Source organism: Theobroma umbraticum, unplaced genomic scaffold, assembly GCF_002168275.2.
Source record: "Theobroma umbraticum cultivar Fairchild unplaced genomic scaffold, ASM216827v3 scaffold_44.0, whole genome shotgun sequence".
Taxonomy (NCBI): domain Eukaryota; kingdom Viridiplantae; phylum Streptophyta; class Magnoliopsida; order Malvales; family Malvaceae; genus Theobroma; species Theobroma umbraticum.
Genome location: NW_018397255.1, coordinates 5,762,140 through 5,781,539, shown reverse-complemented (window position 1 = coordinate 5,781,539; position 19,400 = coordinate 5,762,140). Strand labels below are relative to the sequence as shown.

The 19,400-nt window shown below is 36.1% G+C and overlaps 4 protein-coding genes and 3 non-coding genes across 7 annotated transcripts in view; 5 read left to right on the top strand and 2 right to left on the bottom strand.

Annotated features, from left to right (window-relative positions):
• Nucleotides 1-286: 286 nt before the first annotated feature.
• On the bottom strand, nucleotides 287-3,516 carry CARA (carbamoyl phosphate synthetase A). The gene is made up of 10 exons (XM_021445249.1): nucleotides 3,281-3,516; nucleotides 3,072-3,204; nucleotides 2,513-2,601; nucleotides 2,366-2,426; nucleotides 2,195-2,262; nucleotides 1,938-2,066; nucleotides 1,745-1,854; nucleotides 1,307-1,654; nucleotides 751-916; nucleotides 287-621 (listed from the first exon to the last, which is right to left on the bottom strand). The coding sequence occupies exons 1-10, from the start codon at nucleotides 3,402-3,404 to the stop codon at nucleotides 572-574; spliced, it is 1,278 nt and encodes a 425-aa protein (XP_021300924.1). The 5' UTR covers nucleotides 3,405-3,516; the 3' UTR covers nucleotides 287-571.
• Nucleotides 3,517-4,279: 763 nt separating this feature from the next.
• On the top strand, nucleotides 4,280-6,646 carry LOC110409139 (copper ion binding protein). Its single transcript, XM_021418390.2, has 2 exons — nucleotides 4,280-5,201; nucleotides 6,364-6,646. Exon 1 carries the CDS (start codon nucleotides 4,447-4,449, stop codon nucleotides 5,185-5,187), a length of 741 nt encoding a protein of 246 aa, XP_021274065.1. The 5' UTR covers nucleotides 4,280-4,446; the 3' UTR covers nucleotides 5,188-5,201; nucleotides 6,364-6,646.
• A 2,615-nt stretch (nucleotides 6,647-9,261) lies between these two features.
• On the top strand, nucleotides 9,262-10,714 carry LOC110409165 (pre-mRNA-splicing factor ISY1-like protein). Its single transcript, XM_021418428.2, has one exon. The coding sequence runs from the start codon at nucleotides 9,452-9,454 to the stop codon at nucleotides 10,355-10,357; it is 906 nt and encodes a 301-aa protein (XP_021274103.1). The 5' UTR covers nucleotides 9,262-9,451; the 3' UTR covers nucleotides 10,358-10,714.
• Nucleotides 10,715-13,560: 2,846 nt separating this feature from the next.
• LOC149527623 (U1 spliceosomal RNA) lies at nucleotides 13,561-13,721 on the top strand. Its single transcript, XR_016350814.1, has one exon. It is a non-coding gene; the product is annotated as a U1 spliceosomal RNA (small nuclear RNA).
• Nucleotides 13,722-15,205: 1,484 nt separating this feature from the next.
• Nucleotides 15,206-15,366, top strand: LOC149527622 (U1 spliceosomal RNA). Its single transcript, XR_016350823.1, has one exon. It is a non-coding gene; the product is annotated as a U1 spliceosomal RNA (small nuclear RNA).
• Nucleotides 15,367-16,501: 1,135 nt separating this feature from the next.
• LOC110409863 (fibrillin-5, chloroplastic-like) lies at nucleotides 16,502-18,462 on the bottom strand. Its single transcript, XM_089785743.1, is given in 8 exon segments — nucleotides 16,502-16,571; nucleotides 16,696-16,747; nucleotides 16,750-16,771; nucleotides 16,905-16,949; nucleotides 17,059-17,157; nucleotides 17,462-17,584; nucleotides 17,939-18,054; nucleotides 18,162-18,462. Coding segments are annotated over 8 exon segments (828 nt in total).
• Nucleotides 18,463-19,362: 900 nt separating this feature from the next.
• Nucleotides 19,363-19,400, top strand: part of LOC149527621 (U4 spliceosomal RNA) — a 151-nt gene continuing 113 nt past the window's right edge. Inside the window, exon 1 of the small nuclear RNA XR_016350799.1 lies at nucleotides 19,363-19,400. This exon is cut by the window's right edge and continues 113 nt beyond it. This is a non-coding gene — a small nuclear RNA (U4 spliceosomal RNA).

The window sequence follows — 19,400 nt, the reverse complement described above, 5'->3', positions numbered from 1 at the left end:
ATATTTCTAGCTACTCCCTGCTTACCTTCAGAGGTGATTTTCACCTGCAGAATCTTGCTAAGACATAATTTGAATTTGGATCTACTTGTCACATAAGTGCGACCCAATACAGATACAGAGTGACAAGTGCTATAGCTGTCTCTTCCATCTTCACCAGAGGTGAGCATTACACTCTTGCTCTAGGACTAACAGCATCGATAGTTTATTTTCACACATCTCCTTAACACCAGAACCTCAATACAATACCCTACTCCCACCCTACTAATAGGGAAATGAACATGCTACCTCACTTTGAAAACATGATAATATTATGCTAAAACTACAAAGTGTATTGTGAGTCAAAAGTTAATGCCAATAATCGGTGTTCATCTTTCTATAACTCATCAAGTACAGTTCAAAAATAGAAAACATATAAAGTATCTAAACTATTTCATACAGAATTGTGACATAGAGCACTCCCTTCTTCCTTCTCTCCAGATAAAGCAAAAATCAACCAAACAATAGCCCTTCAAATCATCACCAATCATAGACAACACCCAAAAATTTGAACCTTTGGAAGTCACAGATTCCTTCAAGCAGCTTGTTTTGTTAACTTCATAAGCTCTACGAATTCTCTAAAAGCTGTGGCAAGAAACAACATGTGTTGAGCGAAAGAAATGGTTTTAACAAACATGGAAATCTTTGATCTTGGTTAAAAAGGCAAAACTTAAAACCAATTCGCCAAAATTAGATGCAGGAAAGAGTTCTCACCACAATCTGAATCATGAGGTCCTGGGGATGCTTCAGGATGGTACTGAAGAGACATAATATTTAAAGCAGGATATGCAAGACCAGCACAGCTTCTATCATTAAGATTGACATGAGTCACTTCCACACCCTCAGGGAGTGATGCAGGATCAACTGCGTAGTTGTGATTCTGCCAAATAATAAATTCTAAGGTGAAAACACAACACAAATGATACAGTGCACTTTTAAACACATCTAACCAAGTAGATATACATCCAAACTTATAAATAGTACAAATACAAAACATTGGCAATAAAAATATGAATAAGATCTGCAATATTCAGATGAATATATCAAAACTTTGTTTCTTCATTTTAGTGTGTGTCTATTTTCTTTCTTTCTTTTTTTTTTTGGGGGGGGGGGGGGGGAGGGGGAGGGGGTTGGGGGAAGGGAACAAGGGGGCGTTTAAGTGGAGCGGGTTGGTTCCCACAGAGAAAAATTTAAATCCATGCTGACAAAACTATACATGCACACAAGGGATTTATTTATGCATGGAAACACTTTGGCTAGTTAAACACACCTGAGCACTAATCTCAACACGACCATTGCGAAGGTTGCGAACAGGATGATTTCCTCCATGGTGACCAAACTTCATCTTAAAGGTTTTACCACCCAAGGCCTGGCCAAGTAACTGATGGCCCATGCAAATTCCAAAAACAGGAACTTTTCCCAGAATTTCCTTAACCGTTTCAACAGCATAAGGAACTGCCGAAGGATCTCCAGGACCATTGCTGAAAAGAACTCCATCTGGCTTCATCTTAAGGGTTTCAGCAGCAGGCCACGTGGATGGGACAACAGTGATTTGACAGCCATAAGATGCTACGCGCCGAAGTATATTATGCTTGATCCCAAAATCATAGGCAATAACCTTCAATTTAAAAAGAAATGGAGCAGTGTAAGCGCAGACACAGAGCAAGGATTAAAAGCTCCAACATAAAATTTCAAAAATAATCCTAACTCTGTAAGTCTCTCGATCTCTTCCATTGGAGTTGAAGTCCCATTCTGATTTTGTTTTATCAACCCATTCATAAGGGGCATTGCAGGAAACACCGCTTATTAAATCAATACCTGCAAAATAAAGACAAGAAGAATAAGATTGCTTATCCTTTAAAAATTGCTCATAACTTTTAAATAAGTATAGCTATTCTTACCTACAATGTCCCATGAACGTGACAATTCCAAAAGTTCTTTATCTGGTTTAGATTGTTCAGTGCTCAAAACCCCAATAAGACTTCCATCTTGCCTCAATCTGCGGGTGATTGCACGTGTATCAACATCATCTGCCATTATAGGAAAGCATCGAGATCAAAGGAGGCCAGAAGTGATGCCCAAAGAAAAGATTTGTCACAGTACATCTTAGGTTAAGCAGTCAACTATCTAGATATCCAGGGCCATACATACAACTTACAAATTCCCATAATATTTCTTTCTGCTAAGTAATCACCAAGGGTTTCTGCACATCTCCAATTTGAAGTGCTGCAAAACATTTAATTAGAATTTGGGAAACAAAGGAGCAAGCCTTTTGTGTGACAGCTGTAAATGGCATAATCTAAGAGAATGAGAAAAGGACAAAATTTACGTAATACTTAGACTTCTAATCACCAGGCCCGCAAGAAAGCACTGACTTGATTCTTCATCATCTGATGGGGTACGCATCAACATCAGATCATATATAGTTTTTCAACATGTCAGAGTTGAAAGGATTTGAAAGGTAAAATTTACTTACCAAAATTTACTCCAGTGTTGCCAATATGTGGATTGGTCATCAGGACAAACTGACCAGCATAACTAGGGTCTGTTAGAATTTCTTGATACCTGCATAACAATTATATTTTGTATATGAATTAGACAACGCATGCAGATAATAAACTTCAGTTTCCATAGTCCACATATTTACTCTACAATGAGAAGGAAACAAAGCAAAAACATAACAGATAACAAAGTTTATAACTCCACTATAAAAGCAATGATAAGCCTTAAAACAACAATGAATAAAAGGAAGAAGTCTTCATTAATTCCATTATTACACAAACTCTAGATAATCTTATCAAACACAGCTTCAAATTAAAAAATTTACTGAAACTTAAGTTTATAAAATCCCACCTTCTTTCGTCGTTCCATTATTGTCATTCAGACACTTTGAAATTTCTTAAGATTTTAAACCAAAAGCTAAGGCAATCTCATGTTGAAAAATACCCCATATTAAGCATCAACAAGCAGTCAAAATTTCCTTAATTTTGTTTATTCTAAAAAGAAACCAAAATTCAAATAATGTATCATCTTACCCGGTTAAAGAAGTGTTGAAAACCACTTCACCGACTTGGGTTCCAGAGGCACCAAAAGATTTAGCCCTCCAAACAGAACCATCTTCAAGAACCAGCCTTGCATCCGCTAACTTCCATGGCCTCTCCGCCAACCCTGCAAACCACCCAATATTACAGAAAAATGGAAGAGACTAACTTTAGAAGGAAAAGAAAAAGGAAACAGAGTTTACCAGTGGCGGCACCGTCAGGGGAGAGAGAGCATCTGATGAGTTTGGAGAAAGGTTTTGGTGGGTTTTGAGTAAAGCAAATAGAAGGGTTGATTCTAAGCGAGAAATCCACAGCTTTCATGCCCATTTTTTTCTCTGAAAATGTTCGTCTTCCTTCTTTAGGGTTTTATTATGTGCGTTGAGCTACAACGAAGCTACCAGTGATAAACCGCTGCCTTTGGGTTTGGGCTAAAAGACAAATAAACGATGGCTGCTCGGTGCTCAGTTAATTCCAAAATACATTTTGTCGCTTTTGGGAGGAAGTAGGTATTTTTGGAAAATCGACTGCGTTTGGGCTCTCGTGAGCCTCTTTCCTTCAAACCAATCTTATTTTTTAACAATGTTATTGTGCAAATTATTGGTAAACTATTTAGACCCCATTTGATTATTTAAATTGGACTCATTTATCTTGAACCAAATTTAAATTTTATAATATTCCATTCCAGTGATTCATTTTGAATTTTTCAATATTATATATATAATATAATATTTATTTAAATTTTACATTAATTTTAAATTTAAATTAAGTTAATTATAATTACCTTTAATCAAATCTAACTTAAATAATTCAAATATCGAAATCAAACACAAATAAAAATTAAATTTGATTGAGCTTGAGGCCTTTAACTGAGTCGAACTCGAATCTAATACTAAATCAAATCATCTCTAATTAACTCGTAATTGTGATAAAGGTGTTTTTTTTTCACAAAAAAAAAATTTGTATTGACATAAAGTTGTAGTAGTTTCAAATCTGTATTTAATCATATGGTTTTGTTCAAGTTTTAATTAATTTTTATTATTCATAAATAAATAAAATAGGTGTAATAAAGAATATTTTATAAACACTATAGCATTTTTTTCTATTATAATTTCATTTGGTTTAAATTCATAATACAATAGTTTGCACAAAAATAAATGGGCCGTAAAAGTCCACCTTAGAAAAAATATGGGCCGTTAGTAGGTTGAGGGACTCAGACGGTCTCCAACTAGGTTTAACATCAAATCCACCGGAGGGGCGGACGGCTATTTCTCATTTTCCGATAAACCCAAAACCTCAGTTTCCTTCATTTTCTCATTTCACGAAATAGAAAGCATTTTAATTATTGAGTTTCTTAAACCCCAGAAAAACCATGATCCGAATCGCAAACAATCCCAAACCTCTAACAACACTCGGTCACCAACTCCTCCAACGCTGCACCGTCAGCGGAACCGCCAAGGGCAAAGCCAAACTCAAAGCCGGCCAACCTTTAAAGCGCACCAAAGTCTCCACCAAAAAAGGTAAAGGCGGCGCTCCTACTGACGATTCCCTCCCGAAAGGTGGCCGAATCCCCGACGAAAACCAAAGACTCTACGACCAATGCCTCAATGCGCCCACGCCAGTCCGTCACCTCTCCCCCAAGGAGCGAGCCCGCGAAGCCGAGCGGGAAAAATTGGGATTAATAAGCAAAGAACGGCAAAGGGAAATGGAGATTTTGAAGAAAGGAGGAAGAAAAGCGATGGGAGTTCCTGATGATCCTATGATAATGGGAACACCTGGGCTGGATTTGATCACATTGGGCCTTGTTGATGCTGATAAGATACCCAAATACGAGCTGACGGTGGAGGATGGACGGAGATTGGCTAAGGAGTATAGTAGGGTTTTAATGAGGAAGCATAGGGCAAGGCAGGCGGCTGAGAGTAATTTGTTGAGAATGAAAAAGGAGGCGATTGAGGCCTTGCCAGAGTTGCTTAAGGAGGCGGCTTTGGTACCGGATTTGAGCCCATTTCCGGCGAATAGGTTTATGGCCACTTTGACTCCGCCTATTGAAGGGTATATTGAGAAGGTTAAGGAAGCGGCTAGGAAAAGTTCCGGGAAGCAGAAGCTTAGGTGAAGTCTAGGTGAAAGGTACATTTTGTTGTTTAAGTGTTTTAATTTAGAATTGTGAATTGGGTTCTTGATGAATTGTTAGGTGCTTTAGCATAGTGGCTGTTTTCTTTAAAAGTTTTATTTTTGATGGAATGTATATGCAATTTTTTTTTGTGGTTTTAATGTAATTCAGTTAAAAACCAAATATGAGTTAGTTTTTGTTGGTTAGGTATCACCTATGCACCACTTGACCATTCTGAATTTGTTTGATTGTTGAAATTGACCTTAATTATTGAAATCATTTTTGGTTTGGATCAGAATGGTTGGAATATTTTATTTTCAATCTTAGTTAACTGAGCTCTGGTCTTGAAATAAATTTATCAAAGGTAGAAGTGATATGTGGCTGACTGATTTTTTTAACTTGCTTTCACTGGAAATTTTCCAACCTAGAAAGAAAGGCTCATGGGACATCCAAAGTCTAGGAGGATGCTTTTTGTGACTGATTTTGAATTAAAGATGTTCCATTTCTTACTTTATAGCTTTGTTTGAAATATTTGTTTTGACAATGTTCATTAGGACATAAAACAGGATTTTGCTTGAAAAGTTCATTGTTGGATCAATAGTTCTTGAATTGCCTGATGTCAAGCAAGTTATATAATACAAAAGTTTTTCCTTCTCTGGATGAGTTCAAATGAGAGCTTCCTGATTTTGGTCCACAAAGTCCACCATGTTGGCCTGTTAAATTTTCGTAGCATTGGCATCATGTTGTTCATAAGGACTTCTAATTTTGAGAGATTTTTGAGCAACTCTTTTTTTTTTTTCCATGTTTGATGTGGATTGGACATCTGGTTTTATCTGAGAGGCAGCATTTGTGGAATATATTAATAATCCAAATATCACACATGCATTTCTTACTCATGAAGTGTTTATGAGCAGTGCTATATTTTGGTGTAGAAAGAGTTGGTCAAGCAAGTTTGTCTTTGATGTCAAGGTATCTTGAAAGTATATTTGCTTGATTCATCAATTGCTAGCTGGCAAGAACTTTCTTTACTGTTCCTGTGTCTTCAACGTTTGCAATTTCTCCACCTGCTTGCTATTCTTGTGGCTCTACAATTTGGAACTTTGATGGTTTTTTAAGATGAACTTGCTTGTTTTAGTGAATACCATCTTTTTCTCACTCAAGGATCTTTTGTGGCTGCAGCACGAACGGACTTTCCTTACTTATGAAATTGGTGATCCATTATAGCTGCAGTGTAGTGTGGTTTTCTCTGACAGCAGACGGTTTTATAGTATTAAAAATATCTAAATGTTAGGTACCTGAAAATAGTTTTGTGAAAACTTATCAATGTACTATTTTCTGGTTCAACATTGAAACTGCCTTCTTTGATGATGTGTTGTAATCCTATCATAGGCAACTTACAATGGTGTCTTTCAGGAATTGCATGCAATAATCTGATGGCTCAAAATTGATGGTGTTGATTTTACTGAAATCGATGGCTTAAATAGCCTACTAAGGTTGTAGTGGTTTTCCCAGAATAGAAGCTTTAGCTATTCTTGCGCAAGGTGAAGTAAGTGGCATAAGCCTGGATTTCTCTTATCAATTTCAACATTTTTTGACCTTTTGTGCTTGTGTGTATTCTTTTAGCCCATTAGCTAGGTTATTAGTTATCGTTATTTCATAAATTCTCATCACTAATGAAGGGGAAATTCAATCTCCTCGTATGAGTCACCTTGTAAAGGACTTCAGTTTCTACCAAATAAAAGCTTGCTAGCAGTGGCACCGTCGTAAGCTACAACAGTCTCTTTCAGCCCTATTAGCAACCGGACGGAATTTCTATGGTTTGTCTCGGGCCTCCGCCAGGAGCCAGCGAAACTCTGTTATCATTAACACCTCCAAGAAACGCATTTTGTTTTCTTTGCATAATGTTAAATCACTTTTTCTTATCAGATCAAGCTAGTAAGCTTTCACTGCTTAAACAATACTCTGTGCCTTTTCGATAACAATTCATCTGTAAATCTGTTTATCTGGTGGTGGTGGTGGGTCTCTCAAGAATCAATTGTAGTCACATAGGCTATTGCTACCATTGTAAGTCGTCCAACTAAGTTGCTGCTGCAATCTTCCGCACGTCCTCTTTCTCCCTTCATCTGTACCCCCGCCATCCCTCAGTTTCTTCTTAGCTTCTTTCGTCAGCAGCATAACTATTAATTGGTTCAACCTGATGTTAATTGATTAAAACAGATTGAACTTGATTAATTTAGATAGATTGATAATTAATTAGAAGGGACAGTTTGTTCCAATATTTCTATCGATTTTTAATTTTTAAAATTTAAAGTTAAATTCATTGAAAAATTCATTATTAATAATATGTTTTTAAATATGTAATATTTAAAAAAATCTATTATTTATTTAATAAAATTGAAATAAATTTTTATTACGTTTAATTAAGTTCTTATATATTTATTTTGTATTCAATAAACACTGATAATTACTGGTTGATCAATTATTGTTAGTCAAAATATTATTTGTCATTGAATATTACGTAATATTTACATGTTATAATGAATTTGATGTTGGGTGATGATATTGTTACGTTGCATTTTTTACTGTTCATGTCATATATATATATATAATGATAAATGATATCTTAATTAATGGTAATTGATTAAAAGTTTGTTATAAAAACTTATTTGACTCAAAATTAAAATACATGAGTTTAATTAAACGCTAAAAAAAAAAGCTTTTGAATTATACAAAAAACATTAATTTATTTTTTATTTTTTTATTACATTCAAAAAAAATTTAAAATTTTTATTTTATATCAAGTAAACCCTTTTTATTAATGATCGACAATATCGCATAATGATGTGACATAAAAAAATTATTAATAAATAGTGAGAGAGGTTTATTTAACTTAAAATAAAAGTTTAGTGATTTATTAGAAGAGGTTAAATTGAATTTTTCAATATAGTTTGGAGAATGATTTAGATATTTAATCATTAGTTTCAGTAATATTTTTATTTTTTATTATAATTCAATCAGTTTTTTTTTACAATTTGAATTTATATTTTCTATTTAAATCTGATTTCACTTTTATTATTTAGTTTAACCGAAATGGTTTTGGACACACATATATTGTGTTTACATTTCTCCCCATGGCTAAAATTTCATTTTATTTGAATTTTATATGGGTTTATAATTAAGTTTAAAATTATTTAAATAATTTTTTGATATAATATTTGAAAAACCTATAAATTATTAAAAATTATTTAAATAATTTTTTATTTTTCTATTATAATTAATTAAGTTTTTTTATTTTAAATTAAATAAATTTTTATAACTAACTATTGATTAATTATCATTATTTAAAATGTACTTATTATTTTATTGTTATTCATTGTTGACATAGTATTGACACTATGTTAATAAAAACTGTTAAAAATTTTATATGACTTATCATATTACATTGGCATGACAAATCATCATTTATCAAGATACATCAACATTATATAATATTAAATAATAGGTGATATTTTGATGAATAACATTTAGTCAATTATTAAATTTAAGATTTTAAAATAAAAAAATATAAAATTTAATTAAACGTAATAAAAAAAGAATTTATTAAAATTTTTTAAATAAGTTAATTTTTTTAAGTATAAATATATATTACTATTGAGATATATTATTTTTAGGTAGGGGTTTTTTTATTTATTTTTTAACTTTCAAAAAGCTATTAAAGAAAAAATTTCAAGTTCAAATTTTATGTTCTCTTTTTATTTTATGTTATTTTCAAAATCAAGTTATTTTTTTAATTTTATTTCTAAAAATCAAATTTAAGGGGCTAAAGTAGTATAATAAAGATGATATATAGTATGATTGACAAAAAAGGAGAATTGGAGATGATTATACACATTTATTAAAGATTAAATCAGTTTGTAATTAACTAAACAGTCTAAGAAAAAGTTATTATCAAATTTAGAAAATATTAATCATTTTAATATATATTTAAATTTCCTCCTCCAACTTTTTATTTAACTCATAAATTTAAATTCTAAATGGAGTAGTAATTAAGGACAAACTCTTTAAAAAATATATATAAAAATATCAAGAACGATATCAGACGTGCCGCCTAAACTATTTCTACCGTGCTACCAGCGTAGAATCCAGATCCCTCGTTTCTTGCTGGGTTTATCAGCTGTTGTGATTTTTTTAGGGTTTAATTCTCACTCTCCGTCAATTTAACCTTCGTAGGCACCTTAATCTCTGTTCAAAAACCCCCATCCAGAAAATGGCTCGAAACGAAGAGAAAGCTCAATCGATGCTCAATCGATTCATAGCCCTAAAAGCCGAGGAAAAAAGGAAACCCAAAGAGCGCCGCCCATATCTCGCCTCGGAATGCCGCGACCTCGCCGAGGCGGACAAATGGCGTCAACAAATCATGCGAGAGATAGGCCGCAAAGTCGCCGAGATCCAAAACGAAGGTCTTGGGGAGCACCGCCTCCGCGACCTCAACGACGAGATCAACAAGCTCATACGGGAAAAGTCACATTGGGAACGCCGTATTGTCGAACTTGGCGGCTCGAATTATGCCAAACACGCTCCTAAAATGACGGATTTAGAAGGGAATATAGTGGATGTTCCCAACCCTAGCGGACGAGGGCCTGGGTACCGGTATTTTGGAGCGGCGAAGAAGTTGCCGGGAGTTAGAGAGTTGTTTGAGAAGCCGCCGGAATTGCGAAAGAGAAGAACCAGATATGATATATATAAGAGGATTGATGCGAGTTATTATGGGTATAGGGATGATGAGGATGGAGTTTTGGAGAGAGTGGAGGGGCCTGCGGAGGCAAAGATAAGGGCGGAAGCGGAGGAGGAGTGGAGGAGAGTAGAGGAGATTAGAAGAGAGGCAAGGAGAGGGGCGAAGGAGGTGGTTAGTGTGGGGGCTGCGGTGAGGGAGGTGTTGTTGAGGAAGAGGAGGAATGTGGTAGAGGAGGAGAGGAGGGAGAGGAGAGGAGAGGAGAAAGAGAGGATGGAGAAGGAGAGGGAGTTTGTTGTTCACGTGCCGTTGCCAGATGAGAAAGAGATTGAGAGGATGGTTGTGGAGAAGAAGAAGATGGAGCTATTGAGTAAGTATGCGAGTGAAGGATTGTTGGAGGAACAGAGTGAAGCAAAAGATATGCTTAATATTCATCGGTAAAATAGATGATGGAAATGTTGTATTTTTGAATTTAGACCGGTGATATAACATTTCTGTTTTGGTTAGATTGCTTTAAATTTTATATGAATTATGTGGAATTTGAGTTTGTAGAAGTACTTCTCCATATGCAGCTTGGTATTCGTGTCCAAATGAGCAAGAAAATTGTTTATATTTGCAAATTTTGATAATATTTGCACTAATTTTCTGTCATTGATAGACATGATTGGAATCATGATGATATTTTTGTTAATCTTGTGATAGCTCTCACCGGTCCTCTTGATGATGCTTTCATACCTTGTCATCTTTCTTTGTTGGATGAAGTTAGAGATTATAACAGAATGTTGGTTTCTTATTGATGCTACTTTGAGTCATAGTCATTCATTCTAGTTTTCATTGTAGAACTTGAATAGTTATCTTGGTAAAGTTTTACTTGACATTGGATGAATGATATTGTCTGTGACCTCTGACTCTTTTCGATATTTATAACAGTCACTATAACAAGTTTTCTTGAGTTTAAGGTAAGGCTGTAGATAGTTTTTTTAATTGAACGATATAAATTTTGCTTATAGATGACATTTATGAGATTTGATGATATAGAAAAACAGGTTTTGTACCATTTAAATCCATACTGGCCTTTCAACATGTTGTATTCTGTAAGCATTAACTCTATTTTAGGGGTTAACTTTTAAGTGGAAGATATATAACTGTTGAATGAAATTCATGTTTGAGGCTAGCATGATCTGTGCAATTCCTATATAGCAGTAGATTCTAACTGATAAAAATCTTTGTTAAGGAAAAATCTTGCGCTGTTGCTGTTTTGGTACATGAGTTGTTGTAGGTTTTCCAACTTGTTTAGGTACCCATACCTTGTGGACAGGTTTCAGACTTTCACTTTCACCATGGTGAGTTCATTAGTTTGAGTGAATAGCCTTCCTACAATCAGTGGAAAATAGAGTAATCATTTTAATAGATAGAAAGTTGGTGTCATTGCAGTTTATGGTAGCATTTGTGTCGATTAACGATGCTTGTAATCAAACAAGAAAATGACATGGCACTTGTGATCTTTATTAACAAAAGATTTCCCGCAAACTGTTACTTAAAAAATTAATTAGAATGTACGCTACAGAGATCTGTGCTGATGATAAACAAGTATGAATTTATGTCCAAGGCATAGATGCTAAATATCAAGCATCCCATGTATAATGTGTTAAGATTTTGACTTTACGGTTCTTATGAAGTAACTTTAGGATATCTGACCATGCATGGGTTATTTTGACTTGTTTGGCATGATTGTCTGATCTGAATTGATTAAGAAAACTCCTAGGACAATATACTGTAGCAGTGTAACGGATTCCATAAAAGCTTTGAAGTTCTATAGCTCCGTTTGGTTGTTCTCTTAACACTTTTATTCTTTTGGAGAGCAATTTTTTTTGTTAAACAAAATGTGGATGATAACAAAACTTCTGCCAACGATGTTGTTTTTTATTTGGTATACTACCTCAAGCCAAACCTATTCGAGATGATCTTTCTAAGAGGTTGTAAATCAACTATGCTTCTAAATTCTGTCGACAAAGTTGTTTTTCATTTAGTATACTACCTCAAGCCAAGACTACTGGAGATAATCTTTCAAAGAGGCTGTAAATCAACAGTGCTTCTAGCCTTGAAGATGTCAAAAGGAGACAAATCGATGCAGTTGCGATGCTAAAAGAATATGTTATGGTTCATGATTTGTGTGGAAAGCCTCTTTTTGTGTACTGCCAGTGTATGCAATCTATTTATCTTTGAATTATTTTTTTAATTGTCTAATCATTGCCAAATGGATTGCCTTCTAAGAAGTTCCAACTGCCTAATTCGTCTCCTCCAATTGCAGTATATTATAAACATGCACAATTGCTGTAAGTGCGTGTGTTAATAGACTGGATATGTATATCTGCATGCAGACATCAGAAGATGAAGAGAAAAATTTATTCTTTCACTGCAAGCCATGTATTTTATATATTGTGTAAATGTTTCTCAATTGCTGTGCAGCCATAAGATCAATGTGGTCTTGGATAGTGGGTTTTATGTAATCATATTTTTCGTTTATCAAAATAAAACTATTTATGATGAAAGTGAACTACATGTCTGATGTTTCAAACAGGGCATTCCACTTTCTCTTGACATTTCATCGACTACAGTTGATAGCCAAAAGAGACACTTTACACAGGCCATTCAGGAATGTGTTTGCTTTTATCAAGTTGTCTTTGAAACCGATATCTGGTGTGCAGCGTTTTCCTTTCTATTGACTGTTTGAAGTTGGTTGAATCCAATTTGTGACCGTCGCAAGCACTAATTTTTGCATAATTGCCGGGTTGATTTTAAATATTTTTCTGAGGAAGAGGGGTAGAGAAATGGGAATGAGATGGTTTTGTTGCCTGAATTCTACTTTGAGCCAAGGAAACTTGTGCACACATGCGAACGTAAAGTCAGTTATACAAGATGCAGAAAATGCTTTTGTTTCTCAGTCAGGCAAATTCTCTAAAAGGGTCAATAATGAAAAGTGCATACCGCTGGTTTCGCACTGGGATTCCGCTTGTCTTGGAGGTATACTCTTTGCTTCTTGCATTTTCTATCACAGCAAAGACATATAATATCTTATTTAAGTTGCTCAACACATTTTGCTTGCAATTATATGTCGATATCAATGGCAAAGTGAGTGGTAAGGTGGAACCTTAGGCGAAAACACTTGGGTAAGGGTTTGTCAAAGTCGTGTCTCTGCAGCCAGAACGATAGCAAAATGGATATGTTTCTTCACTTGCTTCATGTTTATGATTTGGTTTGGTGGAAGGACTGATGATTAAATTTAAATCGTTTAATTCGGAGGCAAAATCTTAGAACCTCTTGGTGCTTGCTTCTCAAGTCACAAGGACAAGAAGCAGACTTGTGCCTGGAATTTCAATACCAAACAGAGTGCTAGAGGAGTGGACCAACTGTTGAAGTGAATCCTTCTTTCTGAATCCAATCTTTCCCATATCACCAAATAGTATAAGGCATGAGCTTACTCGAGAGGTGAGAGTCTCAACGATTCATTTCAGATTTTCCTGATTGCCATATTTGACAAGTTGACTGACTTTACACCACAACTTGAGTCCCACACCGTGGAAACACTAAAGAGGAGATGTGACCAGGGGTAATAAAAAATAAGCATGGACGACCTGAGCAACATACTTACCTGGACGGGGTCAATGGGCAATCAGGAAGGCTCATGGCCTAGGTAGATGGCCTCCATTGCACTTAGGAGGTGCATCTGTCTAAGGTCTCCCCAAGTGGGAGAGCCTACGTCATAATTTGTGGCAGAGGGGGCCTGCGTTCGCGCGGCCCCTACCTAATTGCTAAAAGGAAAAATTTCTAGAGCGATTGAGAACGGAGTATGGGAGCTCCTGAGAGTAACACTTACAACACGAGTTGGGGTTTAGCACAGCTGATATTCGCAAATTTCATCATCAGAAGCTATTTATGGAGTGTAATTCATGGTTGACATCATTTTAATAATTTATGGAGTGTAATTCACGGTCGGTAATGAATGTACCGGAGAAAAAGTAACCACAGGTGAAAACTCAAGTACTTTCCCAATCTTTCATCATCAATTACATGTGTAGAGGCTCTTCAATTCTTGACTAGTTTCAGTTCTTACCCAATGTTTCATCATCATTTTAAGTATTGTAGACTCCAGAATTCATGATTAAACGAAGACAATGAATGTAGTCAAAAATAAAGGAAAATATTTCAACTCTTTTAATCTCGGAGAAAAATCGAAGGTGAAAACTGAGTATGTAGATGAACATGAGAATATCATGTAGTGTGAACTAGTGCTCAATTTGCAAATTAAGATTTGCAGCTTCGTTGAAAACAGGCAATCCTATTGGCATCATAGAATCATCTCATTATAAAATTTGTTTTTACAAAGGTGATTTGTAGAAAGTTCACAACTATACATGCCAAAAAGTGGCTGCTATCTTGCTTTACTAACCAATGCCATTATTTTGCTACTATTTGCCTTGCCATATTATTTGTGTAGTGTAAGCAAGTCCCGCCTTTTGTGTCAATCCTCATATGAAGTTAGGAGATCAAATTTTAGGGGCCTCACCAGGCAAGTCCCACATGGCAGGAAGACAGGAAACAACAGTCACACGCCTTATGGAGCCCTGTGTCACAAGGAAAGTGCCTCAATCCCACATCAGGTAGGAACGGGAGGTCTTGGGCTCCTTATAAGCGGTGGTGCTGCACACCTTTATAACCATGTTTATGGGGGAGAGAGTAATGATCCCATGCCAAAGTGGTATCTGATTCACGCCAAGCGCCCGGCCCGGTGGGGCCCAACGAGGTAGTCAGGGTGGCCAACGGCAGCGAGGAAGCTTGCCGATTCGGGTGGGTGTGAGTGTCACAAGGAAAGTGCCTCAATACCCACATCAGGCAAGGAACGAGAGGTCTGGGCTCCTTATAAGCGGTGGTGCTGCACACCCCTATAGACATGTTTATGGGGGAGAGAGTAATGACCCGTGACATCTGCAGAGGGTCCGGGCGGGCAATTCGTTCGCCTATTACTGAAGGATGCCGTGTGCCTGCTGCTGAAAACGGTGCTACTGAAGGTTCTTAGCTCTCTTGTTTCAATTTCAAAAGAAAAAAGTGTGTTAAAATCTCTAGAATATCAAACTTTTCACTTCAAAGATCTTGAGAGAAGAGAGGCTTATAGTTATAGGTAGAGTGATATCTTGGTGAAAGAAATGGCTCACTTCCCGCATCTGGAGAAAACCTTAGAGAACGGATGAGCACTCACAATAAAGTTGATGCCCGGAGCAACATTGAAGCTTACTTACCTGGACGGGGTCAATGGGTGATCACTAAGGCCGATGGCCTAGGCTTGTGGCCTCCATTGCACTTGGGAGGTGTCCCTGTGTAAGGTCTCCTCAAGTAGGAGAGCCTACGTCGTAATTTGTGATCGTGGGGGCCTGCGTTTGCGCGGCCCCTATCCAAAACTCAACCAAGGTTCTCGTTTGTGCACTATTTCTGTCTGATGCTGGCCCTGGTCAAAATGAGTTCTCTCGTTCTGGAAATCTGCTGGTCAGGGTTCAACATTAAAATTGACAGCCTTGGAAAATCAGTCCACAGAACTAATCTACCAGAGAACCCTTGATTCCCCCTGCCACATTATCACTGACTTGCTACTATTGTGACTTGGCTACTTGTAAATGTGTATGTGTTAATAAGTTAATAACTTTTGTTGATGATTCATGTTTCAGAAAGAGGTGATAGGAGAAAAAGTACGAATTAGAAGGAGAAGCGCTTTCTGATAAAGTGATACTTTTTTGCTTTAAAGCCAGAAGACTAGGTGAAGCTTGACAGATTGATCAAGAAAAATAGTTTGTCTCTAAATCCATGCCTTCCTTTGAATAATCGCTTTCTTCTTGTTTTGTGCATCAACTAGCTCATAGAAAAATGAGATGGAAAATTTTTTTAAGACAAGGCAAGTTAGTCAAGTGCTCCAGTTCCACAATCCTAGATAGGAGGCAACTAGTAGTCCAATCCTTCAGCTTCCTGTAGAATGGCATATAGAAATCTAGTATGTCATTTGTTTAGTAAGATTCTGCTTCGCCCCAAACACCTTACTATGTACGCCTCTCAAGTCCCAAGTTATGAACCTGACACTATCCGAATCCCTTCTCAAATTTTAAGAGCAAGCCAGCTTACACTTCATACTTTCATTAATTTGCAAATAAGAAATCTCAATTTCCTATAGATAAAAAAGGATATGTTCTCTTATGATGTCCCTTGATATAAAATCAAACTCTTCTTTTTGCCTTTCTTGAACAACCTAATCGGTGAGAGATTTAAGCTGGATACACTTTCTGACCGCTTCATTGATCTCTTCTTTTTGCTGATTTTTCACCTTCTATCTCTAGCTCTAGGTTGTCATTTGTCAGCTTTTAACAACTAACATCAATGAATAACAATTTTATTACTTTGAAAATTATTCTACAATCAAGTAATCTTGAGTTGTGCACACATGAATCCAATATGCGAGAGTTTTGTTATTCAAACAAAAAATAAAATGAAGGCAATTCTTATGCTCCACTGCAAGGTTTATGCCGATCATTTGAGTGTTCTTTACTCTGATTGTTCTAAGACGAAGGTATTACCTTTATCATCTCTTCCAATCATCATGGTATCATCTACAAATCTTATGGTCAATCAAGGAAGAAGGTACATTCGATTTCATTCAATCAGGAATTAAAGCTCCACTCCAATTGTCATGTTGAGTTTAGAAAAGTGATAATGTTATTTTAGGGAGACTAAAAGGATATGAGATCTCGAGCCAACCTTCTGGATTGAAGATGCTGAAAAGAAGATCATCTTTTTTCGAAGTACATTCCTCATCTGTTGTTTCCTCCAAAAAGAAAAGCCGGTTATTTTTTTTTTTTCAGTGAGTGCAACATATAGGAATAGTATCAGCAAAAGTCTTTGTCTTCAGTAAACGACTCTCAGATACTTGTTGGATTTGCATGTATACCTGGTCTGGAGTAACTGTTGATTTGTCATAACACATGTCAACTCTCTGTAACAATTAGAAATGAAGACATTTCACGCATAATACCCAACTCGGAAAGAAATCTGATAGGTAGGAAAAATTAAAAAAGAAGGGAAAACAGAGTGGTTTTGCTAACTGTTATAGATGCTATCTTGAAAGTGGCCTCTATTGTAAGCCGTCCATTTAACAAATTCAAACCTGGAATGTTGAACTCGATCACATTAACCGCTTTGGCCTCCATTTATTTTCATCAGCAAATGCTTAGGGTTAGCATCAGGAAACGAAATACTAACATAAAATAGTTTTTGAAAGGTTACATTAACAGTGTGTGAGCTGCTAACTTCATTGAAGAGATAAAGGAAGCTAATCAAATTTGTCAGAATTTGATGCATGAGAAAAAATAAAAAAAGGGTCACTGAGACACTGCAACAGTTCAGATTGTCTAGAGAAGAGTTACGAGTAGGGAACATATACAAAATGAATTTTTCACGTTTTGCTTTTTAAATGCACATATAATTTGGTGAGAATTGACCCTACACCTTAGCAACATCAATGGTCTGATAGATATCCCCCAAGGTGAGGAAATGTCTCAATCCAAGTTTTGTCCTCTTGGCTCCCAAAATTGTTATTGTACTGTAAACAAGTTTCCAGCATCGTCCAACCTTGCAATTATAAAAATAAAGCTGTCATTGAACATTTTGAACTCTTATTGCGAGAACAGACATCTTATTTCATTCGATATTGAGGAGTAAACTTTGCCAAAACCCTCATCATACATGTGGCAACTGAAAATATTAGGTGATAGCTTTAGCACGATCATTTCTATTAAGGACCATAATTTCCTATAATTAGCACTACCTTGTTTTCAAGTTGGAAAGCATACATACATACACACACATATATGTGTGTATGTATGTATAATCTCGATTAATTAGATATGACACTCATCCATTGTACGTTTGTACAGTACAGGCTTTACAACTGATGAGAGGAGAAAGGAATTGCATTGAATGTACCTTCTCTTGGTGTAATACAGGGTCAGGCGTCGGATTCTGGGTCTCAAGCAACTCCACCAGCCCTTCAATCTCAGATTTTCTCGCAGACTGCACTCCGAAAATCCCTCTATTGATTCCTAGAAATACATACAAGTGCCACACATGTCAATAGTCATTTCAAACTCTACATGTCATCAAAGCTAGAGATGGAATGAATATGTGGCTGAAATTTCCAAGGTTTTACCTTGGAAAGCCTGGTAAAAGTCTGTTTTGATCAGGTCAGGTGTCCTGTTCTTTGATGGTTCCTTCTCTTTTTCTTCTAGCTCCATGCCATCATGAACTAAGCTATAGCTATCTTTAGCAACTTTGGTGGTATCTTTGAGAATGTGCTTTAAACCAGATGGAGGCCCAAAAAATCTATTGCTTTTGGTTGTTGACTGCATTGCTGGGGCTAATTTCTGAACTGTTATGATTTTTCTGATTATAGGTATTGAAGGAATTGCTTGGGAAGTGGGAAGTGGGTGCTGGAAAAGCTTGCTGGCCATGATTCCAAACTTCCAATCACAAGCAGAAACAAGATTTTGCTTCTTTTATGTTCTAGACAAAGATGAAGATTTAGTTTATGGCTTAGATACAGGGATTTGCTGCATACTGATGGTTCTTTGGCCATTGCTGCATTGTCAGTTTAATTTTTAGTCTCCTTTTCAATGAGTTAGGTGCAATAGTATTTGTTTATTAATATATTTCAATCCCTGTAGATTAGAATGCATTAAAATTGAAATTATTGAGATTGGAAACTTATGCTATGCAGACAGATAAGTTATTATATTTTTGTATGAATAATTGATAGATTTGGTCAAACATCAAGCATCTAAAGCATTAGTAGATTTGATTCTTTAGCATTCTCTTTGATGATCTTCCATACAATCTTAAAAACCTTTATTAGTTCTTCTTCCCAGGCGTTCCTGCAACTTTTGTAGCATGTTTCAAGATAATTTAAAAGCATTAGACAAAAGAGCCTAAATGTTATCTTCGTTTTTTTTTTCTCTGCAACCAAACAGCTATTAGAGTGAATTTTTCCATCTGAAACCAAATGGAATAGCCTCGTCAATGACCTGTTTGAACTCATGGTTACTGGCCAATATGATCTAAAAAATCAACTGAAAAGCAAGGGCTGGCAGTTACTATGCAAAAGGAAGGAATGACATGTTAGCAGAGAGCAAAATGTCTTTCATTTTTGGATACAGTGAATGTTATTGAGCTCTACCTTGCGCTTTATAACAGATTCACTACATCAAAATCTAAGCAAAGTTAATTTACTAGTTGCGGGGTAACAGGTAAGCAAAACGAAAGGGATGACGCTGGTCCGGATCCCACATCACCAAGTCAACAAAGAGGAGTGTTTGCGTTTCACATAAACAAAGAGCTAAGCTGCTGAAATTTGCATCTTTGCGCTTGGGGCAATGACGCAGCTAGTGAGGTT